The sequence below is a fragment of the Meles meles genome, chromosome 3, assembly GCF_922984935.1.
Source record: "Meles meles chromosome 3, mMelMel3.1 paternal haplotype, whole genome shotgun sequence".
NCBI lineage: Eukaryota > Metazoa > Chordata > Mammalia > Carnivora > Mustelidae > Meles > Meles meles.
Window position 1 is genome coordinate 183,494,530 of NC_060068.1, and position 22,445 is coordinate 183,516,974.

Consider the following 22,445-nt stretch of genomic DNA (forward strand, 5'->3'; position numbering starts at 1 on the left):
TCCGTGCGGGGGTCCTGGACGTGGGGCCTTTGGGCGGTGGTTAGGTCCCGAGGGTAGAGCCCTCCGGAATGGGATTGCAGACCCAGACAAGTCTCTCCCACTTGCAGCCGGTGAGGACACAGACAAGACCCGGCAAACCAGGAAGGGGGCCTCACGGGATTGTCAATGCACTGAGTGTCTTCATCCTGCATTTCCCACCTGCAGAACAGTGACAACATCCTTCGTTTATAAACCTCCTGTTCTTTCGTATTTTTACTACTGCAGTGAAAGCAGATGGAGACACTGAGTCAAGGGGTTCTTTCTGCTGAATTCTAATTCAGCCTGGAGCATTTCCTGGGGCCCTCCCTGGGCAGGGTTCCTGTCTAAGGCGACAGCCTGGTTGACAGGAGGCTGGCTGGGGTGAGTGGGGGAAAGGCCACTGAGCAGCAAGGGCACTCCAAGGTCCCCGGACAAAGGGACACGGCTTCTGTGACGTGCTGAGCCAGAGCGAGGGGTCCAGACGGGCCGGGGAGCGGGGGACCTGTGTGCTCGCCCACCACAGCAGACGCACAGCGGCAAAACCGAAGGAGACTCAGGAGGAAGGTTATGGCCAGAGACTGGGCCACCCGGAGGGTAAAGCCCGTGCAGGGTCACTCACCTTGACACTGTTCTGCACACCGCCTGGGCCTTGGTTGGTGGCCTGTGGACTCCGTGAATGTGAAATCTTGTAGGAGGCATTTTGGCAAAGATTCCAGTCTGTTTCCTCCCTGAGTGCTTGTCCACCCCCGGTGGCTTTCCAGGCTTGTGGAGAAGTCGTTTTCCTCCGCGCATCATTCCATCCCTGTGGCTCCGATCATAGCTCCGTACTAGGGGCAAAGCTCGGTGATGGCACCGCGGTGGTGGCTGCGCACGGGGCCACAGAAGGACCCCGGCGACCATCAGGTGCCTGGTGGCCCGGGAGGCTCTGTACAGGGGTGCGGAGCCCACGAGGTCGAGCAGGGACCAGGGTCTCCCCAGCGGGGCCAGGTTTGAGTTGAGGTTCGTCACCAGCCGCCCCTGCTCCGGGCTAGACTCGGCTGGGAGAAGACCCCAGGGCGCCGGACGGGGGAGGGGTCGGTGCAGCCGGACTGCTGGGGAGAAGGGTCCGCGCAGCAGCGGGGCTGGGGGGGAGGGGATCGGCGGGTCCCGCTCAGACCGCGCGCCCCAGCGCCGTTCCCAGCGCGCGCGCCACGCTGCCCCCTCGTCGCCAGCTGCTCCTCGGGGCATCTCTGTGGCCCAGTGTCGAGCGCTCCCGCGCGCCCCAAGGCAGACGTCTCGGAGGAGCGAGCAGCCCCGGGGGTGCGGGCGAGGGTAGCAGGGACGCCGAGGCTGGTTCCGCCGCGACCCCGCCGTCTCAGTCCTGCGACTCCTGGGCCCGGGAGGTGTCCCCGCTCCCACGCGTCGGAGGCCCTGGGATGCGGCGGACTCCCGGCGGGTGAAGAGTTGGCATCCGCCGTCGGCCGCCGGCCACCTCCAGGCTGTCGGGTCCGCGGGCGGGGACGGGGGGCGCGGCCGGGGCTGGTCCTCCGCCCACCCGGGGCGGTGCGAGGGCGGAGCCAGGGCGGGCGGGCGCCCCGGACGGCGGGAGGGGCGGGGCGGGCGGGAGACACCATAAGAGCCCGGAGGCCGCGACCGCCCAGCGCAGCGGGAAGGGAGCGGGCCCGAGGTTTTGCGACCGCAGGCGGCGGGACCCCAGCGCAGAGGTGAAGCCGGGGCGGGCAGGTGAGCCAGACGGCGAGCCGCGCCCGCGCATCCTCGGGGCGCGCCGCTCCCTCCGCGGACCCCGGAGTCTGTGGCCCAGAGGCGCCAGGTTGGGGCGGGCACCGTCGGGGGCACCGCGTCTCCGAAAGTCGCTGACAGGGGCAGCGCGCCCCGACAATGCCACTCACGGTCTTAGGGAGGCTGGTGGCCGGCCGAGGGGTGTGTGCATGGGAAGGGGTGAGGGACTGACTGATCGCGCCCCGGTGACCCCTGGCCCCGTCCTGCGGCCGGAGCGCCAGGTCCCCTGGTCCCGAGGCCGCCCTGCGCTCTGGGCGGCGCGGGAAGGGGCAGTCGTCGCTGGGGTCCCCAGGGCGCCAGTTCCGGGGGTCGAGTGGCCTCTGTGGCGGACTCCTTCCTGCTGAGCCAGGCCGCCCGGTGAGGCGGACCCGTGGGGTGAATTTCTCGCTTCACCCTGCAGGTGCTTGTCGGACTGCTAAGACCGGTCGGGAGCCGCTGGGTGGGCGCGCCGGGCGGGCTGCAGGGAAGGAGCAGAGCGGGCTCATCCGCAGGCTGTTTCTCCTTCTGGGCATAGAAGGAAGCTTTCCGAGACGCCACCTGCTTTCTGTACCCAAACCTGGCCCCGGAGGCTGTGGTTTCAGGAGTTAGGTTGGCTCACCGCCAATCCCAGTGTCCGCTTCCCTGGCAGGGGGTGACTGGGATCCCCTCTGAGGGAAAGGCTCCCCGTGCCCACAGCTCCAGCCCACTCTGGAGGCGAAGGGGCCGCCGGAGAGCAGTGGGTAAAATCACTTTTCTGGTGAGACATTCAAATTCGGATGCAGAGGAAAATGACCCCAGTAGAGATGCCGGCCCGTTATTCCTTTCCTTCGGCCAGGCTGTGTGGGGGCGGGGGGGGGTGCATGCGTGTGTGTGTGTGTGTGTGGACGCGCACGTGCGTGTGTCTGCAGCTGAGGCGGTGCTGATGGGTCCGAACACCGGAAGTGCTATTTGAAGCTCTCTCGGCCGTGTCCACGCGGAACTGTGCTGCTGGACCGTGTTAGACGCGGCTTTATGAAGGTGCCCGAAGCAATTCCTGGGTATCACTACCTACAGGAACTCGTCTGCCCCCTAAAGCCGGCCAGCGCTCTGCTGTGCCCGGGCCATGGGAGCGCACCCTGCGGGCATTCCTGGAACGGCTGCCTTTAAACTTGCATCATTGCGGCTGATTTTGGTTATAAGGATTTGCTCTCTGCTTTTACCGCTGTGTGTAAAGAATACATATGCGCTGTTGTAAAGAGTTTTTTTTTAAGATTTTATTTATTTATATCAGAAGAGAGCACAGCAGGTGGGGTGGGGTGGGGCGGGGGGAGGGGCAGAAGCAGGTTCAATGTGGGGCTCAATCCCAGGAGCCCGAGATCATGACCTGAGCAGAAGGCAGACACTGAACCGGCTGAGGCACCCGGGTGCCCAAACAGACTTACATTCGGGTGCCAGGTGAAGATTGCGAAAGGACTCCCTGGCCATGTGGGGAGGGGGGAGGCGACATCCGGCATCATCACTCGAAGCAGAACCGGAGCGTCTGCCGCTCTGCCCTGTAACTGGCACAGAGACGGCGGCCGGGGAAAGAGGGAGCAAGGCGGTATCTGCCGTGAGGTTCCCGGGACCCACCCGCGCCCCGGCCCCCACGAGATCTAGCCGGTCCCCTGCTGTCCCCAACCTTGGCTCCGTCAGTCTAGCTGCTTGGAGTGGATTCTGCCCCAAAGACGTGGAGAGCGTTGCCCCCGAGCTCTGCTTTTGCCGCCGTGGTTCGGGCTGCTAACCCGTTGCGGTCCTGTGTGTGCTTGTTTTCCCGCTTAAGGCCCCGAGAGCGGAGTCCGAGGCCCCCGTCCGCCCATGAGCGAAAACAAGTGCTCCGCGGCACCGATGTCTTCCGCCGCGGCCCCCGCTAAGGAACCCAACGCCATGGGCCCCAAGGCAGTGGAACTCGTCCTGGTCAAGGAGCAAAATGGGGTGCAGCTCACGAACTCCACCCTCGCCAACCCCACGCAGACGCCCCTGGGGAGCCGAGAGCGCGAGACCTGGAGCAAGAAAGTGGACTTCCTCCTGTCTGTGATCGGCTTCGCGGTGGACCTGGCCAACGTCTGGCGCTTCCCCTACCTGTGCTACAAAAACGGCGGCGGTGAGTCCCGGGCCGGCGGGGGGGCCGCGGCTCTCGACCACGCCCGGGCAGGGCTGGCATTCGGGGCGGGGGGACGCGCAGACGGTCGGAGCAGAGGGTCCGGCAGCCTCCTGCGGGGCCTGCCCTCCGCAGCGGGGACGCTGAGCCCAGGAGGAGGCAGCCAGAGGCACCAGGGCTCTGCCTTCCGTTTCCAAAGATGGCTTTTGCTCTGGAAAGAAAGTTCTGGAACACCCTCCATGTTGGGCCAACTTCAGTCGGTGTCCCGAGCGCGCACGGAGGCCCTCGGCTTTGGAGCCGAGCCCTCACCCCGCTCCTCGAACGCGCCCAGCCCGAGAACCACACCGAGCTGGCTCCCGGCTCGAGGCAGAAGAGGGAAACAAGGGACGGCGTCACCCACAAACTGAAGCCAGTTCAGCGGGTGCTCGCTGCCCCGTGGCAGTCCCTTGAGGCTGCGCGAGGAGGTTCTGGCGGAGCCCCCCGGGGAGGACCTTCCAGCACGCCCGCCCTGAGGGGGCAGCACGAGGCCTGAGCAGAACGGCGGGGCCTCCCTGCCTTCCCCTCCCCATCCCAGGAAAGGAGCCGCGGCAAAGGCCCCTCACCTGACGCAGCTCCGTGGGGCCCTGGATTCGTGCTTGGGACAAGCGCAGCTCCAGGAGGACGGGGCGGCACGCGGTGGGGGGGAGACTCTGGCTCCTCCGGCGCCCCTGTCCCCTGTGGCCCCTGACCGAGGTGGACGCTGAAGACGGGGAGCTGGGGTCCGACTTGGACCTCAGAGCCTGGAGGACCGACAGCTCGAGAGAGCCAAGGCCGAGCTGTGCGGACCAGGCGCGGTGGGCAGCTCCAGGAGCCGATGGGGGACTGCCCTGTTCCGCGGCTGATCTCATGACTTGGCCAAGGGGTGGCTGGGGTTCAGCAGGGACATGTCAGGGCGCTGACGATGGGGGGGCCCAGGCGTGGTGGTCAGAGGCTGCCGCACACAGCCTGGGACTTGCCTTTGGAGGGCGGCCGTGCAGGGAGCTTCCGGAGAAGCAGACGGTCGTGCCCAAGGTGTGGCGGTGGGATGACCTGCTCTGGTGATCACAGGTGGCCTCCCCCGGCCCCCGGCTGAGCCAGCTGTCCTGTCCGCAGGCGCCTTCCTGGTCCCCTACCTGCTCTTCATGGTCATTGCCGGAATGCCCCTCTTCTACATGGAGCTGGCCCTGGGACAGTTCAACAGGGAGGGCGCTGCCGGCGTCTGGAAGATTTGCCCCGTCCTGAAAGGTAACGCCCGGCCCGCTCGCGCCCTCCCTGTGTCGCAGGCTGAGCTGGCTCACGGCTGCCAGGGCAAGCCCCCCGGGGTGTTCGGTCCTGCTCTGCTATAGGTCTCTATGCCCCTCGATGTCCATGTCCCTGACTCTGTCTCTCTGTCTCTCTGTCTCCGTCTCTCTGTCTCTGTCTCCGTGTCTGTGTCTCTTACTGTCTCTCTCCCCATCTCTCTCTGTCTCCCTGTCTCTGTCCCTCTCCTCCCCATACACGTGCATGAGCTCAGACCCATTTCCATTTGGGTCCTACTGTAAGAGGCCGAGCTGACGGAGGCCTCGGGAGCATGTGCCCCTGCTGTCCGGGGAGGCCGGCCTGCTAGTCGCTAGTGGTGTTGTCATCGTTAATGAGGCAGAGAGACCAACCCTCCGTCCGTCTGTCAGTCTGTCCTCTACGCTCCCGGGTGCATGTCGCTGTCTGTCCGGCTGCCATACAGCCTGGGCCTCTGCTCTCTCGGGGCTTCCTAGGGGCGGGCCAGCTCTCTGCGTACTCACCAAGCCCAGAGTCTGCCGCCGGGAAGTTGCGGCACCAGGAAGCAAACACACGTCGTGTTGAGCCGAGGGGCCACCCCGTGGCTGGCCACTCCATGGTCACCTCGCCCGACCCTTGTGGGAGCCCCGGGGAGGACACAACCGCGTTGTCCCCATTCTGGATATCCGGGCACTGAGGGTTAGTGGGCTTGAGGGGCTCGCCCTGTCCCTCGTCAGGGGCAGGGGATGCGGGCTCCAGACCCGTCTCGAGCCCCACATCCACCTCCGGGGTGCACCTGCCCACCAGGCCACGCCGCGTCGCAGGAGCCCGTGGCTCAGGGAGGCCTCGTGGGGGAGACCCGGGGCCATGGCGTGGTCCACACCCCCAGCTTCATGGGGAAACTTCCCTAAGTTCGGTCATGGCAGTTCCTCCGAGGTCGGAAAGTCGGTGTGTTTGCAGCGGGCGGAAGCCCTCCCAGTCTCCAGGACGCGCGGGGTGGGGCGGTGGGTCGAGGTCAGAGAGGGCGGCCGTCGGCTCACGGCTGCTGTGCCCGGGACTGGGGGCCGGGGGGTTCCCCGCAGCAGACGCCGAGACCGGCCATGAGGCCCCTCCCGCGCCCCGCGCCTCCTCCAAGCGGCTGCTTGCCAAACCCCGGCCCGGCCGCCTTTCCCGGCGCGTGTGGCCCCGAGATGGAGCCAGGCGCGGCCTCCCCGCCTCGTGCCACACGCATCTCCAGAGCGGGGCTGGCCGACCCCGTCCGCGCCAGGGGCTGCTCGCGGAAGTCAAAGCTTAAATGAGGTGCCGGACGCCGGCCTCGTCCTCCGCAAACCCCTGCCGGAGGGACGCGCCAGGAAGTGGCCGGTCGCAGGCCGAGGGACGGCACGCGGGGGACCCCCGCCCCGGCCGACCCAAGCCTGCGGGGGCTCAGCGCCTTCCCCGCGGGGGCATTTCCGTCCAGACTGAGATGAAGTGCGCCATCCCCGGGTGACCCCCTGGGGACACGCAGGGGACGCGGACCCCTGCTGCCATGCGGACTGCGGGCCGTGGCGTCCACTTGGGTGGGCTTCCAGGCCTCTGGGGGATTCTGAGTGTCTGTTCCGTCAGGCTTCTCAGGGACCCGAGCCTGCACCCCCCACCCAGAGCGAATCCTCCTTCCTGAGCACCCGCGGCCGGCGGCGGCTCCTTCAGAAACCGACCCTGAGCCCCAGAGCCATGTCCACGCTCCACACGGCCCGACAGCTTTGTCCAGTTGTGGAAAGCTGTCCCCAGGGAGGGCTGTGCCCCAGCCCACGAGGCCCCTGTGGGTGGACTCTCTCTCTCCCCCTGTCTCTCCCTATCCCTCCCCCTGTCTCTCCCTATCTGTGTGTCTCTCCCTATCTCTCCCTGTCTCTCTCTCCCTGTCTCCCTGTCTCTGTCCCTCTCCTCCCGCACGAGCACGCGTTCAGACCCAGCAGAGGCTAAGGACGCCCAGCCCGACTATAGGAGTTTGCGGTCCTCACGGTGACACGCAGTGACCCTTGTCGGGAAGGCCAGGCTGCTCCGTGAGGACCATTTTTCGTGGCGGGCGTCCCTGACGTGCTCCTGAAGCCGGTGTCCACGCTGCTGGTGTGACCCGGCTCTGGCAGGTGGTGGGGAGGGACAGGGTGGCCACAGCTCTGGGGCCCGAGTGCCTGCTTCCCCAGGACTCCGCCTTTCTGTGCCGCATGCAGACCCTGTCTAACGTGTGCCATGGAAACCCCGCCACCCTGTTTGTTTAAGATTTTATTTACTTTTTTGACAGAGAGAGAGAGATCACAAGTAGACAGAGAGGCAGGCTCGGGGATGGTGGGGGGGGCAAGCTGCCCGCTGAGCAGACGGCCCGATGCGGGGCTCGATCCCAAGACCCTGAGATCATGACCTGAGCTGAAGGCAGAGTCTTTAACCCACTGAGCCACCCAGGAGCCCCACCATCCTGTTTTATGTATATAAAAAAAGGATGATATTTTGTACTCAACAGTACTTTAGTGTGAAATATCGAGCTCCTCTTTCTGAAAAGAATTTAAAGTGGTTTAAAATAAGACAAAATACACCCGGATTAATGTAAAGGTTAAAGGTTATAAAGTTAACGTAAAGAGAAACTAAGGAAAACAGGAACCGGCGGGAACCGATGATGAGACCTACGACCGGAGCTCACGCGTGGGCCCGGGCTCCACCGGCGCCCGGCAGGGGCAGGCCACATGGGAACGCAGGAGAAGGCTGAGCCCGCTACTCTGGGGGGCAGGTCACTGTCCCGAGCCAGCCTGTGATGAACGACACGTCAGGGGAGCTCGTGAGGCTCTGTCCACCCCACTCATGGCCCCTGTCCTGGGCAGCCATGCTCTTCCCCCTGACACGTGGGCCCCTGGGGGCAGCGGCTCGTGTGCGGGAGCCTGCGGTGCGGGGCAGCCAGGGGGCCCATGTGTTCTCGGGGGTGACCTCGTCTCCCTGGAGTGAAGGTCAAGAAACCTGGCCAGTGCAGAGGGAGGGCCGTGCACTCAGCGCGGGGCTTAGCTCTTGGGTCACACAGTGGACTCCGATCGGCCCTGCTGTTGGTTCACCGGCTGCCTTGAGTTTCCCATGTTCAAGCTGAGGTCTTGCACACAAAGTTCAAACCTTTAAATGATTTCAAGTCAGGTATCCACGGTCGGGCGCTGCCCGAGAAAACCTTCCGTGATGCTCTTCCCGACGACACGGCTCCTGGGAACACGGCTCCCTGACGACGTGGTTCCCAGGAACACGGCTCCCCGATGGCACGACTCCCAGGAACATGGCTGCCTGGGTGGGTTTGCTGTGAATCACGACCGAGCCTCTGTCCTCAGGAGCTCAGGAAGCGGAATGGCGACATCACGTTATTCAAAGCTGACCACTGCCACCCCGGAGAGGCCCTTGCAAAGAAAACTGCTGTTTTCATCATCATGGCTGACGACACACGTTTTCCAAGAGGGTTTACGTACCAGAACTGTCTCATTTCTAGCACATTCCCGACGCAGGACCTGTCTGATGGATGCACACGAGTCAATGTCAGGCTTCTCTGTCTGCTTCCAGGGTAGGGGGAGAACCGTAATGATGCCCTGAGCATGAAGATTGCTTCTCCTCAGGGGGACATCCATGAGAGACACCTAAGCCGCTTCCTGGAAACATCCCCTGAAGGCGTGCTCCTCCCCTAGCCGCGGCCTCAGCCTCGAGCGAGCACGGCCGGGCAGAGCACCCAACCAGGCTTTAAAAGAGGGAATCAAAGCTCCAGGCCGGTCGAGTCGCATCCGCAAAGCCGAGAAGGAAGCCGAATGGAAAGAACTGCGCATGGAGCCGGACGGGGCCCCGGAGCGGGGAACAGAGTGCAGCTCACCCAGCACGGAGCAAGAGGGCTCCTGGCCGGTGGGAGGAGGCCAGACCCACCTGCCATCAGGCAGGATGGCACAGCCCCAAAGAGTGCTTGCCACTCTGCCCTAGTTCCCCGGGAGCCAGGAGCCCCATGATGACGATCCCAAATCCCAGCTTTTGTGACCCTAGAAAGGTCGCCACGAAAGGCCCTGGCTTGCTTTAGGAGACTGAATGGTCAGGGATGGCCCCGGATGACCCTGGGCGGTTATGTATGGCCCCGGGTGACCCTGGATGGACATATATGGCTCTGGCTGAACCTGGACGTTCATGCATGGCCCTGGGTGACCCTGAACAGTCATGCATGCTTTGGGTGACTCTGGACAGTCATGTATGGTCCCGGTCGTGCATGGCTCTGGGTGACCCTGGACGGTTGCCTGCCTCTGGCTGACGCTGGACAGTCATGCATGCTCTAGGTGACCCTGAGTGGTCACGCATGGTTCCGGCTAATCCTGGATGGTCATGCATGGCCCCAGCTGACTCTGGACTGTCATAAATGGCTCTGGGTGACCCTGAGTGGTCAGGGATGGCTCTGTGTGACTTCAGGTGGCTCTGGGTAGCTGTGAAATGACCCTGATGACTGTTTGCCCTGGGTAGTCTTGAGGGGGTATGAGCAGCCATGAGTGTCCATAAATGTCTCTGAATGGCTCTGGGTACTGTGGGTGGCCATTGGGGACCTGCATTTCTAAGGACCATTGGTGGCCCCGGATGGCTCTGGGAGATCTGGGTCTTCCTAGGTGGCTCTGGATGTCTCTGAGTGACCCTGAATGGTTTGGGGTGACCTTTGCTGACTCTTGGTGGCCATGGAGGGTTCTGATGGTCTTGCATGGCCTGGTGGCCCTGGATGACCTCGGCTGATGCCGAGTGGCTGTGAGTGGTGGTGGACGGCCACATATGGCCATGAGTCACCCTGTATGTCTGTGGGTGACCTGGTTCTACCAGGGTGACCCTAGATGATCTGTGTGCACACCGATGGCCGCGGTAGGTTTGGGGGTTCGGGTGCGGCCCCTCGTCTGGGATCACGGCATGGAGTCTGGCACCCTTGCTCTCACGAGCTGTCTCTGGGTGTGCGGAGACATGGCCCGGTTTCTGGTGCGGGAGCACAGCCCGCTCGGCTGGAGGAGGGCGGGCGGGCCCCCGCTGACGGCTCTCTGCTCTCCTGCGGCAGGCGTGGGCTTCACGGTCATCCTCATCTCACTGTACGTCGGCTTCTTCTACAACGTCATCATCGCCTGGGCGCTGCACTACTTCTTCTCGTCCTTCTCCGCGGAGCTGCCGTGGACGCACTGCAACAACACGTGGAACAGTCCCAACTGCTCGGACGCCCGCGCCGGCGGCTCCAGCTCCGGCCCCAACGACACCTTCAGGACCACGCCTGCCACCGAGTATTTCGAGTAAGTGGGGGACCGAGGCTGCGGCACTCACCGTGCTCGGCGGCCCCGGGAAGGAAGGGACACGGGGCGGCGTAGCGCTCTCCCCACCGCCCCACGAGGGTGCAGTGAGGACCCCTGTCCTGTGCCCGCACTGCGGTGCTCTGGGCTCTTGGAGGCACGTTCCCAAATCCCGCTTCCTGCGGTCCCGCGGCGCCCTCGGAGGGGGAGGCCTCGGCAGCAGGGGAGGGCAGAACGGGCCACGGCTGCTCGGTCCCACCGTGTGCCGCTCGGTGCCTAGCAGGGGGCTGGCCAGAGGCTGCCTGCGGCAGGAAGGCAAGTCCATCTGGCGTCCACAGGGCCACCTCCGGCGCGGGCCGGGCTCAGCCTCACTGTCCTCCCCCTGGGCGCTGCGCACAGAAAACACCCTCCAGCCTTGCCAAACGGACTGGCCCTACGGTTGATTTTCCTGACAAGTTCCTCTTCCTTTACAAACCCAGCACCAGTTCTTGCCCGAGGCCCTCCGAGGCCCCTACATCCAGGGGCCTTCCCAGTGCCCTCCCGGCCCCCGCACTCCACGCCACGTGGCCTCCATGACCTGCGGGTGCATGGCTCTCCCCAAGTCCGTGCTTCTCTGAGTCCTCTCGGAACCGGCTCCGGCCCCCCTCCCCTTGTCCCCATCCGGGTGACTGAGGCTAGAAGGGCCGTTGACGCCCCTGTGGGTGCGTCGTTTCCCCTCAGGATCCGGACACTGGCTGAGCAGCCCTCCTGAAACGATGCTGAACCCGGCCGACCCTGCGTCCGGCAATGCGCCGCCGGCAGGGGGTTCGGTGTTGGGTGGTGGGTGTTCACGGGACCAGCAGACACTCAGCACCTGGAATGACACTATGTTTCAGACTCTGGGAATCTGAATGCTTTGTTCTGGAATTCTGTGCCCCACGTGGGCACCGTATCTCCATGGTGGAAAGTGGCGTCAAGGGCAGGAACATGGGAGGCAGGTTTGCCAGGTCTGGAGGTGCGGCCGGGAGCACGGGTGGTTTCCTTGCGTCGTGGTCAGAAAGAGTGTGGCCAGGGCAGGGCGACGGTCACATGCCACAGGACGTGCTGGTGTGTTTAGGAAGATGCTGTTGTTGGTTGGGGACAGGAGGAGAGCACACGCGTGTGAGGGACAGGCGCTCGGGAGGGGCAGGCTGGTTTCAGAGGCCAGCGGAGCCGCCTGCCATCTGTCCCTCTTGATTTGCCCCAAAGACAGCAGCTGCGAGAAACAGAGATGCAGGAAAGCTTTCGAGGGTGTGGATGGGAACCTTGCTGTGCTGAGCAGGTGAGAATGGTCTGGAGGAAGAGAAAGCCGTTTGCTTTTCTGGGTGAAAAGCACCGCACGCTGTTGACCAGATGTAACGGCGTCTCCTTGCCGGATCGTGCCCGGGCTGCACTCAGCCTGGCTGTGATCAGAGGGAAGGGGTCTGCGGGGACCCTCTGCCCCAGAAAGTGGAGAGGCAGACGCAGTGGCGGATAAGCACCTGGGGGCCCGTACTCAGGGCCCCCCGCACCGAGGGGCACTCAGAGGTGCTCAAGGCTGGCTCGGGATCAGTCCGTCGTTACACCAACAAAATGAGGACTCAGGTTTCCAGCTAGGACGTCTCTCACACTCTGAGATGGAAAGCTCGCAGAGAGGGTTGAAAGGCACCATGTGACACCACCAGGACCCCCTGTCTCTGTTTGGAGGTCTGGAAGGTTCCACCAAGACTGCAGAGTGAAGCACAATGTCTCTGCTACTTTCGTTTAATCTTACCCGAGAAAGTGGGGCCTTTGGTGTCTGCCCCAGAAGCGCCATCCTCAGCCCCAGTACCTGCCCACACCCCCGACTCCAGTCCCCGGTGGGCATGCACGAGGAGGCACGGTAGGCTCAGAGCCGAAACCAAAGGCTCGTGGCTGTAGCTCCAGGGCTGAGAGACGGTGTGGGGACTTGCTGGACGGACGTGAGGTCTGAGTCAGGACAGGGCCTGTGGGCTTGGAAACCCCAAAACAGGCCGTGTAACTCCAACCAGTCCAAATGTCCCCCAGTTCTAGAGACACTTAGCACACCTTTGCCGACTTTCTTCCATAAATTAGAAAGCTACACGTTTGCCTCTAAGAGACAGCTTTAGCTGCCTCCACAAAGCTCCACGGGCTGTGTTTCCACTTCCGTTCAACTCAAGGTACTCTCTGATCTGCCTTGTGGTCGCCTCTTTGACTCATGGGAGACTTGGGGGCTTCCCATTTAATTTTGAAATCTTTGGAGGTTTTCTAGATACGCTTCTATTATTGATTTCTGATTGAATTCAGACTGAGTGACATACTCTACTTGTAAAGCTTCATTATCCCAAAACATCCTGAGAATTAGTGCCCGGTCTGTGTTTAACGCTGGGGGGCATCGCAGGCGCACTTACAAAGAACAGGTGTTCTGCTGTCACTGGGAAGCAGCTGCTGTGTGCAGGACGGTGGGAGCTCCTTACTGTCCACTGTCCCCCCGCTGCTGAGAAGGAGTATTGACTCAGCTGCGACTGTGTGTCTGCCTTTCTGTCTTCCCGATCCCATCAGTGTTGACTTCATTCATGCCTGTCGGGGCTGGTGTTACACAGCACATGTGTGTTTACGGATATCAAGTCTCTGAATGGACCCCTTTGCAGTTCCAAATGTCGCTCCTGGTCACTTTCCTCACCCTGAAACAGCTCTGCCTGTCAGCAAAGTGATCACGCTTGTCTTCCAATGGATCGTGTTTGCATGGGTACATTTCCCGTCCTTGTATTTTTAACCCCTATGGGTTGTACCGTGAGTGCATTTCCTGTAGACTGTATAGACCTGTCCCCTGCTTTTTCATTCAGCAGAACAACGTCTGTCTAGTCATTGGGGTTCCCAGTCAGTAATAACCTGAGATTGGGTTTAAGTCTTTCATCTTTACTTTTTCTCTATTTGTCCCATCTTTTTGTTTCTTGTTCCTCTATGCATCCCCCTCTTTTGAATTAATTAATTTTCAGGCTTCCATTTTAGCTATGCTATTGTCTAATAAGCTCCATTGTAACTTTTGTGGTTATTTATAGGGTTTGCAACGTACATCTTTAATTTCTCATCGTCCACTGTCAGATGACATCATCCCACTTCTCGTGTAATTTGGGAGCCTTACAACGTACTCCCGTTTCCCTCCCATCCCTGGTTGGGTTTTCTTCCTACGCCATGCTATGTTCTTCCTCTTCTTGCTTTAAATAGTCACATTTTAAATACACTTGAAATGGAGGAATAACTTGTGTAGTTACCTGCATAGTTGCTATTTCTGATGGTCTCCCATCCTTATGTGGGTCCAGATTTCCATTTTGGCTTCATTTCCTTCCATCTGAAGAATTTCCTTTAACACGCCTTACAGTGTAGGCTTGCTGGCAATGAATTTTCTCTGCTTTAGTTTTCCTGAAACATATTTTGCCTTCATTTGGGGGAATTTCTTTAAGTTGTGATAAACCATACACAACATGGACCGTGTTCTGAGTGTGGTGCCGCACTGAGCACTCACGGTGCTCGTCAGCCGTCACCGCCAACCGTCTGCAGGACTGTCTCGCGCTCCCGGACGGAAACTGCTCCCGTGAAGCGCTGACTCCCTCTCCGCCCCTTCCAAGCCTGGCCCCCCACACCCAAAGTCCTACTCTCTGACTCGATGAGTTTGACAACTCTAGGGACTTCATATAAGAGCAGTCGTCCAGCCTTTGTCCTCTGTGTCTGCTTAAGTCCCCGAGCACAATATCCTCCAGGCCCATCCACGTGGTGGCAGGCCTGTTTCCTTCCTTTTAAGGCTGAACAATGGTCCACGGACGGACGGACGTTTTGTTCATCTGTCCCCGGACACGGGCTGTTTCGGTGTGGTAAATAGTGCTGCAGTGAGCACGGGGGTGCAAATGTATGTTCGAGTTCGCGTTTTCGTTTTCTTCAGATAAACACCTGGAAGGGGGAACCCTGGGTCATGGGGCAGTTCCATTTTTAACTTTTGGAGGAAATTCCATACTGTTTTCCAGGGTGGCTGCACCCGTGTGCATTCCCAGCAACTGCACGGAGGCCTCTTGTCTCCACCTTGTTGCTAACGCGTGTCATTTCTTGACTTTCTTGCACAAGCCGTTCTGACAGGTGTGGGGTGCTAACTCACTGCGGTTTGAGGTGCGTTTCCCGGGCAGTGAGGGGCGTTGAGCCTCTCTCCTTGTGTCTGTTGGCCAGCTGGATGTCTTCTCTGGGGAAATGTCTGTTCAGATCTGCCTTTTTTCCTTAAATCAGATTGTTTGTTTTCTGCTGTTGAGCTCTATGAGTTTCCCGTATGTTTTGGGTACTGACCTCGTACGAAATACGTGATTTGCCGAAGTTTCCGTCCATCAGCAGGTCGACTTCGTCTGGGCGGTAGCTCCCCTCCCCGTGCAGAAGCTTCCTGGTCAGATGCGTCCGCTTTGTCTGTCTTCAAGCTGAGCTTTCTGGAGGGGTTTTCTGTCCGAGGTCTTAACTCTTTATCTGTCCTGGATATTCGTCTCGTGTCTGGTATACGATGTGCGAATATTTTCTCTCATTCTGTGAGTTTCCTCTTTACTCTGCTGATTGTGTCTTTGATGCACAAAAGCTTTTTTATTTTGATGAAGTCAATTTGCCTGTTTCGTCATATCAGAAAATCCAACGAGAAACCCAAGGTCACAAAGGTTTACCCCCACTGTTTCTTCTGAGAATCTGCAATTTTAAGTTTTTACGTTTAAGTTTTAAGTTTAAGTCCTCTGCGCGTTCTGAGTTAATCTGTGTCGTTCCTGCTCTGTGCCGGTGGCTGTCTGTAGTCCCCGGGGCGGTCCCCAGGCAGGGTCGCTATGCGCTGGCTTCTGTGCCCCGCCAGTGGCCCTCTGCAGCATCCTGTCCCTTAAACTGTCTGAGGAGGTTCAAGGAAGTTCAGAGCCAGATGACTTTTCGTCTTGGGGAGGGAATTGAACCTGTACAGACAGGCTGATTCCAGAGTCGATCTGAAACATTTACAAGAGAACCCAGTGTGTATGAGGTCGTGGAGCCTGAGCAAACCCCCCGGCGAGGAGGCTGCACGGGCCGCTGGGCTCCTTTCCTGGACAAATGAGTAAATGGCCACCTGCCGCCAGGCCGAGGTGTGTGACCCGCACGCGTGTGTGAGGCCTCGCGAGGAGGCCAAGGTGTGACGGGGCCTTTGGGCGTGTGGCGTCACCCAACACTGTCATCCTGAGGAGATTTCTGCTAGCGACAAGAGGCTGGGGACAAGGTCTGGCTGGGGAACCAGAACATGGAAGGGCGAGGACCCCAACACAGACATGGGGCTTGGAAGCTTTGGGAAGTCTCTGCCAGAGGAAGGCCCAGGGAGGACAGGCGCGGGGAGGACAGACCCAGGAGGACAGGCCATGGGCAACAGGCCCAGGGAGGACAGGACCAGGGTGGTGAAGCCCTGGGAAGGGCAGTCAAGGCACGGCCGCCTGAGCGCCGTCCCAGCAGCGGCTCCTCCGGCCCCGGGAGCCCCAGGTCCCCTACCTCACACTGCACCGGTGACGCACAACACACGGGCCTGTCTGGGGGGGCGGGGCTCTCGTCGCCTCGGCGCGTGACCCGCACTCTAGAAAGGAGAGAGGTTGATGTGACAGTTTGGACAGTGCCGGGCAGCCGGGCAGCCGTGGGCGCTGTTCGCGCCCGTCACCGCCTCCCCTGCCACAAGACTGATTCTGGAGTCTGAAAACCCGACCCTCCAACGTGGTCCTGTGACGCCAAGAGCCAGTGGGAAGCTCTGGGATCTGGAGCCTCCTGACCCGGGTGTCAGGATTATTGTCTTTACCTCGCGAATCTGGGCAGTGACGGGGCCCGTCCACCCCCTGGAGCAGCGGCACAACCTGGCGTCAGCTTCGGTTCCGAACCCAGCTGCGGAGGGGAGGCGGCAGGTGCGCGGCCCACGGGATGGCGCCGGCACCGGTCCCGCAGGCGGTCGGGGGTCCCCGGGGATGTGGCGCACAGGGCGTGCTCTGCCGGCCCGCAGCCCCGCTCTGTCTTCACGGCTCGTGTTCTGCCTCCCTGACGGCTCCGGAGACGGGTCTTGAGCGAGCCCAGGGCGGAACCATCCGGGGTCTGTGACCCGCGGGCCCTCGTTGAGGCAGCGGGAGCCGGTGCTGTCAGCTCTCGGCCTCAGAGTCTTCCGCGCGTCCTGCGTTCCTGTTCTGAGTCCGCTCAGCCTCAGCCCTGCACAGGGGACCCTGGCCCTGTGCCCGCATCCCTGCACCTTGCGTCTGGTGCCTTTCCTTCGGGTCAGAAGCACCTATTCCTCCCCAAGCTCCAGAATTCAGGGGTGCTAAGGGTGGGAGGTGAGGGCTGGGCTGCAGGGGGCTCCCTCGGGGGCACAGACCCCGCCTCTCAGCTGGGGCTGGCGGGCCTGACCCTCCGGAGCGGGGGGCTCCGGTCCCATCGAGCCGGGACACACTTCTTCGTGCTGTGGCCGAGGTGGGGGAGGGAAGGGCTCCAGGCAAACTCAGCTCTCGGTTCCAGGTCGGGGGGGGCACACTCCTGACAGACCCCCCCACCCTCCCCTCCCCAGGCGTGGCGTGCTGCACCTCCATGAGAGCCGTGGCATCGATGACTTGGGTCCCCCCCGGTGGCAGCTCACATCCTGCCTGGTGCTGGTCATCATCCTGCTCTACTTCAGCTTGTGGAAGGGAGTGAAGACTTCTGGGAAGGTGAGGCTGCAGACCGTGCCAGCTGGGGAGTGGACCGGTGGCCGTGGCAGGATGGGAGTGGACCGGTGGCCGTGGCAGGTTGGGGAGTGGACCGGTGGCCGTGGCAGGTTGGGGAGTGGACCGGTGGCCGTGGCAGGTTGGGGAGTGGACCGGTGGCCGTGGCAGGATGGGAGTGGACCGGTGGCCGTGGCAGGTGGGGAGTGGACAGGTGGCCGTGGCAGGTTGGGGAGTGGACCGGTGGCCGTGGCAGGTTGGGGAGTGGACAGGTGGCCGTGGCAGGATGGGAGTGGACAGGTGGCCGTGGTAGGTTGGGGAGTGGACCATTGGCCACGGTAGGTTGGGGAGTGGACAGGTGGGCTGTGGGGAGTGCACAGGTGGCCGTGGTAGGTTGGGGAATGGACAGGTGGGCTGTGCTAGGTTGGGGAATGGACCGTTGGCCGTGGTAGGTTGGGGAATGGACCGTTGGCCGTGGTAGGTTGGGGAATGGACCGTTGGCTGTGGTTAAAGGAGGATGTCAAGGGGAAGGCAGTCACAGCAGGGTGTTTCCAGCATGACCAGAAGCACAACATAAATTGTTTTTTACTGATGAAAATATTTGGGTTTTTATCGGGGCGCCCAAAGCAATTTTGACCAAAATGTGCCCATTGCTTGCTACATATGGGTAGTGAAGGGCCGACACCCAGAGCCTCAGTAAGGACAGTCTCCTCCCTGCCCCCAGCCCAGGCCCACCGTTTACTCACCACGTGGGTGTGGATTTGCACAACCAGTGAAAATTCAGTGCATCTCAGTCCTCAGGAGCTCAGCACGACCCCGCCCACTGCCGCAGACCAAACGCAGAGGAAGACTGTCCCTTCTTTGCCAGATTGTCTGTCCCATTTCAGTCCCCGGGAAAGTTTCGGGATGGAGAGCGGCCACGGCCTGTGCAGTGAGCCCTCGCTGAGCCAGCTCCCGCAGGCGTCCGGGGTGACGGGCTTCCCAGCACAAGGCCCCCCACCGGGGTGACCCCGAGGCCGCTTGATGGCGCTGTGCTCTCCCAGGTTGTGTGGGTCACGGCCACCATGCCGTACGTGGTCCTGTTCGCCCTGCTTCTGCGAGGAGTCACTCTCCCCGGGGCCATCGACGGCATCAGAGCGTACCTGAGCGTGGACTTCCGCCGGCTCTGCGAGTCTTCCGTGAGTACGCCCTCCGCTCGCGGCCCGCCGGCCCACACGCACGGGAGGCTCCACGCCGTGGGACTGCTGTGTTCTAGGCCAGGAGATCCCGGAGGCAGCAGCTGGGCTGGAATTTCTGACGCGGCCTGTAGCTGTGGCGCGTGTAGGCGGCCCGGCCAGACCGGCTGCACACGGGACCCCACCGAGCAGGGCTCACCGCCGGGTGACGTGAGCACAGCAGCGAGCTGAGTGGACCAAATGAGCAAGTTAAGGGAGGAGAGCCCTGCTCTGTTCCTGCGGGAACACACTGGAAGGCTGCTTCCAGGGGGCGTCTTTCCCTTGACCCGTCCCCCTTCCCGGGAAAACCCTCTCAGCTTCCTCTGACGAGCGCCGTTGGGCTGCCCAGCCTGTGCCGGGAAGCGCGGCCACTCGCCCGGAGCGCGGCTCTGAGCTCCGGCTCTGGGCCATCGTGGTAGCGTGAACCAGGGCTCCCTCCCCAGGAAGCCAAAGCTCGCTGGTGAGACGCTCACGGCGCCCCCGGCACGAGGGAGGGCGTTAACTCACTCACATCAAACCCTAAGTCTGCGGGTGGGCCGCACACTTCTTCGACAAAGAGAGCAATCATTCTGCACCGCAGTACTCCGAGACAGCCTGCGGAAGAGAGGGGGCTTGGCCAGGCCACGGGACAGACAGAGGCTTCCCACGAGAGGGAGAGAGAAGGGGCAGCAGCATTTTAGAGAAACGGGGCCCAGAAATGTGAGTGACTGTTGGCCGGAGGCCGCAGGGGTGACGGGAAAAGTAGCATTCTCAGGAGAGCATGGAACATGCAGGCACCCTCGGTTCTGGCAGATGGTGGGGACTCACTGTGGCAGGGCCAGGAGACATAATGGGGAAGGGTGGCCAGGGTGTGGGGGGCACGAAGCTGGGGCAGGGGATGTTTGGCGGATCGTGCTGGGGAGTCAGCTGTGGCACCGCCAGGAGGCAGGAAGGTACAGCCCTGAAGGGGAAACGAGCAGGAACAGATAGGAGAGGAGGCGGGTGCGGCTTGTAGCCCCCAGGAAGTCCCCAGCAGTGGGGGAGCGGCAGGAGGAGGCAGCCACGGACAAGGGCAGGGAAAATGCCACCGGGAGGCCCACGCAAGGACAGGCGATGAGGCCGAGAGAACAGCGATACACGCTCTGCACGGCAAGGGAAGACAGTGTCCGCACGCCAGGAAGCCCAGGGCAGCCGCAGAGATGCTTGAAGGGCCGGTGGCTGTGGGGTCAGAGGCCAGAGGCCAGAGGCCATGACGAGGAAATCAAGGAAAATAACACGAGGGCAACATAAGGAAGCTAGTGCTTGGGCAGGAAAGCCAGGCAGCGCACAGCAGCAAGCTGGGTCGGTGCCCGTGCGTGCGCGAAGAGGCTCCCGTGTGAAGCAGAGAAGAGTAAATGACAGACGAGAGGTTGTCAGACATTAGACAGACGATAGAGGATGGGTAGAAGGTGGAAGACGATAGGTACACAGAGATAGATGATGGATGGGTGGACAGACAGATGGACAGATAGACGATAGGTGGGTGAATACATAGATTATGATGGACAGACGGACAGACAGACGGATAGATGAGTGATGGATAGACAGATGATGGATGGATGGATGACGGCTGGACAGACGGATAGATGATATACGGTGGTGGATGGATGGATGACGGCTGGGCAGACAGACAGATGATGGATGGGTAGACAGACAGATGACGGACGGACAGACAGATGCATAGATGATATACGGACGGACAGATGATAGACGGCTGGACAACCATGTGCATAGGTAGGTGACTTATGAACACAGTCGATGGGTGGCAGATGACAGAGATCTTCGACACACCAGCGTGTCTCGTCCTCTCCAGCCACCTGTCAGCTTGGGGCTAGGAAGGGACATAGACCAGGACAGAGCAAGCCTACAACCCCTGGGCTCCAGTGAGCCTGAGGTCCCAAAGGGACAGGTCCCTGTGGTCCCCCATCCAGAGGGCGGAGCCACTCCTTGTCCTGCTGCGGGGTCCTGGCTGACCTTTCGATAGGGCCGGGGCGGGGCCTCACTGGCTTGGTGGCCCCATGCAGAGATCAAGTGGCCCTGGGCATCCTTCTCTGGGGCTTAGCTGTTGGAGGAAGGAGCCCCAGACGCCCCCAGGGACACAGCCGCAGGAGCCGGCCCTGATCAAGTCAGGGGCTCTCCAGCCCTATCCCAGGCCTGACCCTCCGCCATCCCCTAGGGTTCAGTCCGAGTGACCTGATGGAGCCCGCCGCAGGCAGGACGCCTGGCCAGCACCCCCACTGGTCCAGGGCAGGTCAGGAGCAGAGGTGCCACACAGGGGCCCTTCCAGAGCGGACAGGACAGAAGGGACCATCTGCCGCGTCTCTTCTGCATCCAGACCTTGCTCTGCTCTGACACAGAGACTGCCCTGCATCCTGGCGATCCATTTCTGGATCCCCGTATGGACAAGGGTTCCCCCTTAGGGGTCAGCACCCTTAGAGGGCATCCGGACCCTCGTTCGCTCATCTGCAGCCCTTGGGGCAGTCGCACAGGTTGGGACAGGTCCAGGCTGGGGCTCAGAGTCCCATCCTGGAGAGCTCCCGTTCCAGCAGGGGAGGAGGGGTCCAGTGGCGAAGGAAGGCGGTTCCAAGTGGGCCCAGAGAGGCTGCCAGGTGGGTTCCAGGATGGGCCCGGGACCGGGTCCAGAGCTGAGTCCTCGGGGCGGCCGTGAGCAACAGCGGAGGCCCATCTCGGAGGAGGCGTGCGAAGGCTCGGGGGTGGGCACTGATTTGGCGAGGGCCAGGCACGAAGCAGGGGCAGGGCTCTCCCAGGACTATGGCCCGTGCCTGCGGGGGCCCAGTGAGCCGACCGACGACCAGCACAAGCGGGACAGCAGAGCCGAGACCCCTTGGCCCACTCGCCCCTCAGCTACTCGAGGCTGCACGCCGAGTCCTAGCCCGCCCGCCGCCTGGAACACACTGTCCCTGACAGCGGGATGATCCCGAGACTCCGGGCAGGCTGCCTGCAGGACAGAGGCTTGGGCAGATGGCAGCACCCCACAGCCCTGGGCTCCGGCCTCCTCTGCTGCATCCTGTCGGCTCCCTCATGAGGTCGTGCTGAGGCCAGTGACCCTGGGGCATTCCCAGCCGGGCTCTGCTGAGGGTTCTCACCCGCAGGCCTGCACCGTGGGCTGTCTGGACGCTCAGGGATAGTCCCCAGGGCCAGCCAGCTCCCACAGCCCTCAGATAGCAGGTGTGGTCCTCCTGGGTGATGCCGGTGGGGTGGGGGGGAGGGTGTTCAGCTGCTTTCCAGCCCCACCCAGAGCTGTGTAGGGGCGAGGCAGTGCCCACATCCCCGGGTGGTCTCTGCATCACCCTGACGGGAACAATACCACGTTGGTGCCGCTAGGAGCCGCGGGCTTGCACTTGGCACGTGTGCGCCCCGGCTGCGCTGCCCCGGGTGAGCACACGCGCTGTCTGGGCTTCACGGCCTCTGCGCGGGTGTCGCGGTGTGTGGACCGTGAGCCCGTGGCTTTAAACGCCGTGGGAAAGACACGGACCTCAGTGGGCACATCTGACCAAGGCGGCCATGTCCGTAGCATCGTCATAACGTGACCTGCAAGTCCGAGCGTGCGCAGAGTGGTGCTGCCGTTCAGGAGAAATCGCCAACGAAGCACCCAGACGGCGCCCCTCCGGGAGCCTTTCCCGGGCTGGGGACGTGGCGGACGCATCCCCGAGACGGCGTTTGCCCCGATCGCGCCGCTCAGACGGCTCGTTGATGATCTGCGTGTCAGTTCCCCTCTGTCCCGTGGAGCCCTCGGCAGCCCCATGACGGCCGGTGTCCCAGGCCCCGTGCACCCCCGCGGTCACCTCTCTTGTCTGGCTCCGCACAGGTGTGGATAGACGCCGCCACCCAGGTGTGCTTCTCGCTGGGCGTTGGGTTCGGGGTGCTCATCGCCTTCTCCAGCTACAATAAATTCACCAACAACTGCTACCGGTAAGTCCCATCGCAGGGTCTGCCAGGCCGCTGACTTCTGACGTGACATGTCCCCAGAGACAGGGAGGGGGGACATGCCGTGCTCGTGGGGCCTCTGGGCCGGACCGGCTCCTTCACGGAAAGTAAA

General features: G+C 62.0%; 1 protein-coding gene across 1 annotated transcript in view; it reads left to right on the plus strand.

The window, feature by feature from the left end:
* The first annotated feature begins 3,609 nt into the window (after positions 1-3,609).
* SLC6A3 (solute carrier family 6 member 3) overlaps positions 3,610-22,445 on the plus strand; it is a 32,367-nt gene continuing 13,531 nt past the window's right edge. The window contains exons 1-6 of the mRNA XM_046000738.1: positions 3,610-3,895; positions 5,024-5,155; positions 10,230-10,455; positions 17,021-17,159; positions 18,197-18,331; positions 22,215-22,318. Coding sequence (XP_045856694.1) covers positions 3,610-3,895; positions 5,024-5,155; positions 10,230-10,455; positions 17,021-17,159; positions 18,197-18,331; positions 22,215-22,318 — 1,022 coding nt within the window. The remainder of the gene's footprint in view (positions 3,896-5,023; positions 5,156-10,229; positions 10,456-17,020; positions 17,160-18,196; positions 18,332-22,214; positions 22,319-22,445) is intronic.